General features: G+C 36.7%; 1 protein-coding gene across 1 annotated transcript; it reads right to left on the reverse strand.

Moving 5' to 3' along the window:
• Positions 1-5,705: 5,705 nt before the first annotated feature.
• Cd46l1 (CD46 molecule like 1) lies at positions 5,706-6,707 on the reverse strand. Its single transcript, XM_006256501.4, has one exon. The coding sequence runs from the start codon at positions 6,705-6,707 to the stop codon at positions 5,706-5,708; it is 1,002 nt and encodes a 333-aa protein (XP_006256563.2).
• Positions 6,708-8,400: the final 1,693 nt, after the last annotated feature.

Consider the following 8,400-nt stretch of genomic DNA (forward strand, 5'->3'; position numbering starts at 1 on the left):
AGAGAAAAACCCATAGATCTGACTTCCTCCAAAAAGAAACTGGAGAGAGCATACACTAACAGCCTGACAGCACATCCGAAAGCTCGAGAAGAAAGAGAAGCAAATACACCAAAGAGGAGTAGACAGTAGGAAATAATCAAACTCAGGGCTGAAATCAACCAAGCAGAAACAAAAAGAACTATACAAAGAATCAACAAACCAGGAGCTGGTTCTCTGAGAAAATCAACAAGTTAGACAAACCATTAGCTAGATTAACCAGAGGGCACAGAGAGAATATCCAAATTAGCAAAATCAGAAATGTAAAGGAAGACATAACAACAGAAACTGAGGAAATTAAAAAAAAATCTGATCCTACTGTGAAACCTATACTCAACAAAAATGCAAAATGTGGACAATTTTCTAGACAGATACCAGTATCAAAGTTAAATCAGGATCAGATAAACAATCTAAATAATTACATAACCCTGAAAGAAAGAGAAGCAGTCATTAAACGTCTCCAAACCAAAAAAAAAAAAAAAAAAAAAAAAAAAAAAAAAAAAAACAAAAAAACAAAAAAACCCAGAACCAGATGGGTTAAGTGAGGAATTCTATCAGACCTTCAAAGAAGACCAAATATCAATACTCTTCAAACTATTCCACCAAATAGAAGCAGAAGTAACACTACCTAATTCATTCTATGAAGCCACAATTACGCTTATACCTAAACCACACAAAGACCCTAAAAAGAAAGAGGACTTCAGACCAATTTCCATTATGAATATCAATACAAAAATACTGAATGAAATTTTGGCAAACCAAATACAAGAACACATCAAAACAATCATCCATGATCAAGTAGGCTTCATCCCAGGGATGCAGGGATGGTTCAGTGTACAGAAATCCATCAAGTTAATCCACAATATAAACAAACTCAAAGAAAAAAACACATTATCATCTCATTAAAGGCTGAGAAAATATTTGACAAAATTCAACACCCCTTCATGTTAAAGTTCTTGGAAAGATCAGATATTCAAGTCCCACATATAAACACAGTCAAAGCAATACACAGCAAACCAGTAGCCAACATTAATCTAAATGGAGAGAATCTTGAAGCAATCCTACTAAAATCAGGGATTGGACAAGGCTGCCCACTCTCTTCCTACTTATTCAATATAGTACTCAGAGTCCTAGCCAGAGCAATCAGACAAGAAAAGGAGGTCAAGTAGATACAAATTGGAAAGGAAAAAGTCAAAATATCACTATTTGCAGATGATATGATAGTATACTTAAGTGACCCCATAAGTTCCACCAGAGAACTACTAAACCTGATAAACAACTTCAGCAAAGTGGCTGGATATAAAATTAATTCAAACAAATTAGTAGCCTTCATCTACTCAAAGGATAAACAGACTGAGAAAGCAATTAGGGAAATGACACCCTTCACAGTAGCCACAAACAATATAAAATACCTCGGTGTGACTCTCACCAAGCAAGTTAAAGATCTATATGAAAACTTCAAGTCTCTGAAAAAAGAAATTGAAGAAGAGCTCAGAAGATGGAAAGATCTCACATGCTCATGTATGGGCAGGGTTAATATAGTAAATATGGACATCTCACTTAAAACAATCTACATATTCAATGCAATCCCCATCAAAATTCCAACTCAAATTTTCATAGAATTAGGAAGAGAAATTTGCAAATTCATTTGTAATAACCACAAACCCAGGATAGCAACAACTATTTTCAACAATAAAATGACTTCTGGGGGATTTGCCATCCCTGACTTCTAGCTGTATTACAGAGCAATAGTAATAAAAACTGTATGCTATTACTATAAAGACCAGAAGGTAGAGCAGTGGAATAAAATTGAAGACCCTGGACTCTGACCTCATAGGTAGCAATGAATATCCTAGTAAGAGCACCAGTGGAAGGGGAAGCCCTGGGTCCTGCTAAGACTGAACCCTCAGTGAACTAGACTGGTAGGGGGAGGGCGGCAATGGGGGGAGGGTTGGGAGGGGAACACCCATAAGGAAGGGGAGGGGGGAGGGGGATGTTTGCCCGGATACCGGGAAAGGGAATAACACTCGAAATGTATATAAGAAATACTCAAGTTAATAAAAAATAAAAAAATAAATAATTGAAGACCCAGAAATGAACCCACACACCTATGGTCACTTGATCTTTGACAAAGTCACTCAAACCATCCAGTGGAAAAAAGAATTTTCAATAACTGCTTGTCAAATGGTGTTGGTTCAAATGGATGTCAGCATGTAAAATAATGCAAATCAATCCATTCTTATCAACTTGTACAAAGCTCAAGTCCAAATGGATCAAGGATCTCCACATAAAACCAGATAAACTGAAACTAACAGAAGTGAAAGTAGGGAAGAGTCTTTACCACATGGGCTCTGGGGAAATTTTCCTGAACAGAACACCAATGGCTTCTGCTCTAAGACCAAAAATTGACAAATGGGGCCTCATAAAATTGCAAAGTTTCTATAAGGCAAAGGACAATGTCAATAGAAGAAAAATGCAACCAAGAGATTGGGAAAATATCTTTACCAATCCTACATTCAATAGAGGGCTAATATCCAATATATACAAAGAACTCAAGAAGTTAGACTCTAGAAAATAAAATAATCCTATGAAAAATGAGGTAGAGATATAAACAAAAAATTCTCAACTGAAGAATATTGAATGGCCTCGAAGCCCCTAGAGAAATGTTCGACATCCTTAGTCATGAGGGAAATGCAAATCAAATCATTTCCAAGATTCCATGTCACCCCAGTCAGAAAAATCTAAGATCTAAAACTAAAGTGACATCAGATGATGGGGAGGATGTAGAGAAAGAGGAACACTCCTCCATTGTTGGTGGCATTGGACATAGTCCTATCTGAGGACCCAGATTACACTACTGATCATACACCCGAAAGAGGCTCCAACATATAACAAGGACAGATGCTCCACTGTGTTCATATCAGACTTATTTATAATAGTCAGGACCTGGAAAGAACGCAGGTGTCCTTTGGGATACAGAAAATGTGGTACATTTTCACAATGGAGTACTACTATTCAACTCTTAAAAACAACGACTTCATGAAATTCTTTGGCAAAATGGAACTAGAAAATATCACCCTGATTGAGGCAACCCAATCACAAAAGAACACACGTGGTATACACTCACTGATGAGTGGATATTAACCTAAAACCTTAGACTACCCATGATACAATTTATTGCCCACATGAAATTCAAGAAGAAGGAAGATGAAAATGTGGATGATTCAGTCCTTCTAAGAAGGGGAACAAAATACTCACAGGAGAAAATCTGGAGATAGAGTGTGGACCATCAATCCAGTAGAAAGAAGAAGCTATGGACCACCTAAGATATTCAGATACCTTGAAAAAGATACTGCTGGTCCAATTAAAAAATGCTTTTTTATTTGGAAAGTTCTACAAATTGTGTGTGTGTGTGTGTGTGTGTGTGTGTGTGTGTGTGTGTGTGTGTGTGTGGTGTGTGTGTGTGTGTGTGTGTGTGTGTGTGTGTGTGTGAAATAGGGAGGGTGAAGGACAGTCAAGCATTGGACCACCCAGCTATATTCCAGCTCTTTTTTTTAACTTATGAAAGTATCATTAAGTTTCCTATGTTGGTCTTCTGACTCTGTATCCCAGTTAGTATTTGAGTAATATATCCTTCTATCTCAGCCATCCGTGCAGAAGGGATTATGGATATGCTATGCCAGATCCAGTATCAGATGTGCAGCTTTATTCTCAATAGATTTGAAGAGCCAATTTCAATAAAATGAACAATTACTGTCACTGTGTATGAAAATTATCATTTTACTTTATTTTTGTTCTTAAAAGGCTTTTAAACCAGAAGAGGTTCTCTTCCTGTTATTTGAAAATTTAAAAAAAAAATTAGTGTACTTTCAAGTTAAAGTCAATTATTTGTCAAACAAAATCTCGAATATGAATTGCAGTGCTGAGATCAAACCCTGAGTCTGACAAATGCTGGACAGGCATTTTAACATCAAACTCTAACCTCACCCTGGAAAATAACTTAGTGTAAGAGTAAATTCCTTTAAGTATAAAATAATCAGTAAAAAGCTATTAGTATTTTTTTAAAGATTATTGCTATTCTAAGCAATTGGTTCATTTTTTGAAAAACATGTCAAAATAGTACTATAAAACTTTAACTCCTTTAATTGCAGAATTATTATTTATTTCTGCTCATTTTCTTCCCAATGTGTCTCCAGTGGTCCCAAAGCAAATGGGCTCTTCCAGTATGTAGTGTCCTTGTCTCTGTGCAGCAAAACAGCATCACTCAGATTCACACTTGAATCCCAGTCATGTTCCTTTTAAGGTAACAGTTTTCTAACCCAACTTGTGAATATATATGTATATGTATATAATGTTTATAAATAATATATACTCATATGCATGAATGTTTAAAACATAGTTGTAAAAATATGATTTGAATTAGAAAGAGGGTTTCCTTTATTTGTTTTCTGGCCTGCTCAGAAAAGATTCTCTAGACAGTAGGAGAGGGCTATCCTGTCTGAGCATGAACATACATGCGAGCTATGTTCCTATCTCTCAGTCTTTAATGTGAGAAGTATAGAGTGCACCAGGAAACAATGTTTCCCGACTTCCAGCTTTCCAGATGAGGTAAGAATTAATACTACAGATCTGAGGGTTTCTAATGGCAAAGTTGTTGCAAGTGGGTTAGATTCTGGCATAACTTGAATATATTTGAGTTTGTTCTATGAAAGTGCCTACTTACTGATGATATGTTTACAATAATATATTTCTTTAAGAGGGATTAAAAAATCACCCATGGCCATGACTTGGAGTCAGTTACTCAGTATATGAATTTCTGTTTAAGTAAAATAAAAGCTCAAGACATTCAGTTGGACCCAAGGGCTAAAATTGTTATGGATTTCAGACTGTGCTAACTCATAGAGGCATCAATCTGAGTCTAAAGTCTTCCTGAACTTTTTAAATTTGGATTATTGGTAATTATCAAGGGAGAAATGAGTGCCATACATAACATTCATGCTGCCTTAAATGACCAGCAAAGATATTACTATCAATGACAAAAGTAAAAAAGTACAGAGGGCCATGGATTAATTTATGAAAATTTTATAATATTCATGGATGAGGAAGAAAAGCACGCTGTAGTCTTACACTACAGATTTTAGCTTTAGTGACTAAAGGTTGAAGCAGTACATTCAAATTTGTAAGTATATGTTAGGATTAGAACATTAATCTTTATAAAAAATCCTCAAATCATCATTTATTAATCAAACATGGTTTTATTTTTAACTATAAGTGCACATATCTTATCATTTCTCTGTGTTAATACTATCCCAGAGAATTTATACAAATGTATCTGCATGTGTGTTATTTAAGGGAAAACAGGCAATATATTCCTAACCCAACTTCAAAAACTTTTCCAAAGGTGACTGCATTTAAGCTACATTATGTTCTCATTGCGTACCCATTATGACTAAACAGATGCATCTAGAGATTGAAATTACAGAGCAGTTACGGTTTATATGAAGATTTTTAATAGAATGAAAAAAATAAGAATATAAATCAGCATGTGGAAAACATTCAGCCTGATATGATTAGAAGAATTCAGGTATTCATGTAGTAGGTGTCTGCAGTTTATGCCTCTGTTCCAACTTTCTTCTCTCTTTGAGGATGTTTTGAATAGGCCAGGCAAATTACTGTAACTTCAATGGAGCCATAATTATCAGAGAAATGATCCAGACACTTGAATCTCCAAAATTAGACGATGTCCCTTTGCTAGAGAGTGAAACTTTTGTACTGGAAGGTGTTGTGGTGTGGGATGGCACGGGAGAAGGTGTCGTGGGAGGAGGTGGCTGGTTCCGACACACTGGAATCGGTGGCTGCCATGTACTGTCACCCTCACACACAACCCTATTGCTCCCGTGAAGGTAAAGCCCTTGGTTACATTCAAACATGATCGTTGCTCTGTAAGAATATTTCCTGCTGAATCCTGATGTCTGTTTCCCATTTTCAATTACAGGATGCGGACACTTGACCACTTTGCACTCAGGAGGGTCAGCACTCCATGATCTATTTTCAGAGCAATAAATCTGACTCTCTCCAACAAGTGACAGTTCGTCCTGGCCAGATACACGTTTACATTTGTATGTTGCCACTTCGTGATACTCAAACACGTCATTATGATTTGGGAAGAATTCTCCATTTTCTATATTTGGAGGTGGTTCACATAAAATCTTTGAACATATTGGGGCCTCATCACTCCACTGCACATCTGATCCCATAAGAATACAATATAGAATTCTTTGACCAATTATATAAAATCCAGGATTACAAACATATTCAACTTGCATACCAAACTCAGAAGTTCCATTCATGAGGTTTACTTGACCGTTTACAGGATCATCTTGCCTTGGACATGATTTTCTGCGACATGCATCCTTTGAAATGGGTGACCACTGGCCATCTGCACCACACACACTGGAGATGTTGCGGGATCGTTGCATGTATCCTGGTCTACATGAGTATTTCACTTGTTCCCCAGTCCCATAACTGGTTTTTAGATCTCCATTGAGCTTCATGTTTCCAAATGTTGGTGGCTGACCACAGGCATCAGACGACATAGACAACAGGGTTACCAGGAGGGTCACAATAAAGCACTGAGAAGAAAAGGGGTCAAGGCAGTGTTGGCAAGGCATCCTTTCTGGTATACAGGTCAGGTTTTATTTAAACGAGTTAAAAAAAAAAAACCAAAACGCAAGTCTTCTCAGTCTGATTACCCTACGCAACAATCCCTAAATCCACCAACTGTTGAGGCTAGACGACTGATGGGCGTGGCTAGGGCCACGCCCAGGAAGAAAGACAATAAAAGTCCTGCCTGGACTGGGTCCACTTCAATGGAGGCGTAGATTTCCTCTATCCAACTGAAATCCACAATGCTTAATCTTTGTTCATCTCATCGGCAAGGTGATTTCTTTATTTTTAAAGATCAATTCCTAGATGATACATATTACTGGGGATTTCTGTCTGAATTTGTCTCTAAGGAAGCCTGATGATAAAAATCTGTGTTCTTGGAGCCTGTTTGAAATATTCCAGGATGTTTAAATGAGGAATTTAGAAAAAAAATGGGGCTTAGAAAGAAAAAAAAAGGCAAATTTCAAATGCTGTAATGAGGGTGTTATCCTATGGCAACAGGAAATGGAGTCCTTAAAGAGGCTATTTCAGTGCCCTTAGACTCAGCCTGAAACATTAGAATTCATCAGGTACTATTGATTCATACCTTCTTGTTTGGACAGTAGCTCCAGGTAGATCAATTCACTCTCATGGCTTCATGAGGTGCCTTCATAGACATCGACTTGCAGCACAAAAAGATGTAGCAGAGAGATAGGCCAATCTGAGTGTAGTCAGCCATTGAAACTTATTAATCAATAGCTTCTTTGGTCAGGCTTCATCTCAGTCTACAGTTCTGATTATGATCCATGCATTTAGGAATAGTGTTTCCTTGCTTCAGTTCACTGAGGAATCCCAGGATATGCAGGTAACAGAGAGAAAGTTTGCCCCCAAAGATTTTTCCCAATCTGTCATGATTCTCTTAGGCCACCAGAGCATAGTGGACATGCTACATTGATGATTAATTAGCTTTTCTCAGGAAGAAAAAAAATAAAAGAAAATGAATTAACGAAGCAGAATTAGGCTTAAAATTTGGAAGACAAATGAGCTACTGTATCAACTTCACTTGAGGGTAAGCTAATTGAGTAGTGATTCTTGGTCACAGCTTTCAAAATTCCCCCTTCTCTGCTGCAAATTCTGGTTGTTTGCAGTCAGTGACCATTTTCTTTATATGATATTTCTTTCCTTCTAGGTTTTCCTCATTTTTCTTATAATAAATCAGCCCAGAAACGTTTTGACTTTCTTGTGTCCTACCATTTATTTCTTATTCAAGTTTTAGTTGTATTTTAGTAAAATTATACAATATATTCTGATTATGGTTTCCTCTTCCTTATCTCCTTCCAGATTTCACCTTCTGAACCATTCAACTCCACATTGTCTCTCTTCAGAAACGAAAAACAAAACAAAACAACAACAAAAGAAGCCCCGAAACCCTAGGCAAATATAAAAAGTAAACACAAGAGAAGAAAAATAGAGAAAGGAAGAATAAATTAAACAGTTGAACAAGTACAGGAAACACACAAACTTGTGGCATGTGTGTGTGTGTTTACATGTGTGTATACTTAAAATGTTGGAATGTGGATTTCACCACTACTGAGAATGATCTCAACATATTTTCTCTAACTTCAATTGACAAATTGAGCAATACTTTGTTTACTCTATTTGAATTTACTAGTGGCTCCTGAGATCAAGTCCACTGAATAGCATGTAATAAACTATTTT

This window comes from Rattus norvegicus, chromosome 20 (assembly GCF_036323735.1).
Source record: "Rattus norvegicus strain BN/NHsdMcwi chromosome 20, GRCr8, whole genome shotgun sequence".
NCBI lineage: Eukaryota > Metazoa > Chordata > Mammalia > Rodentia > Muridae > Rattus > Rattus norvegicus.

Bases quoted from the DNA above. Each gene is read 5' to 3' on its own strand.
- Cd46l1 (XM_006256501.4), bottom strand. From the start codon at position 6,707: ATGCCTTGCCAACACTGCCTTGACCCCTTTTCTTCTCAGTGCTTTATT.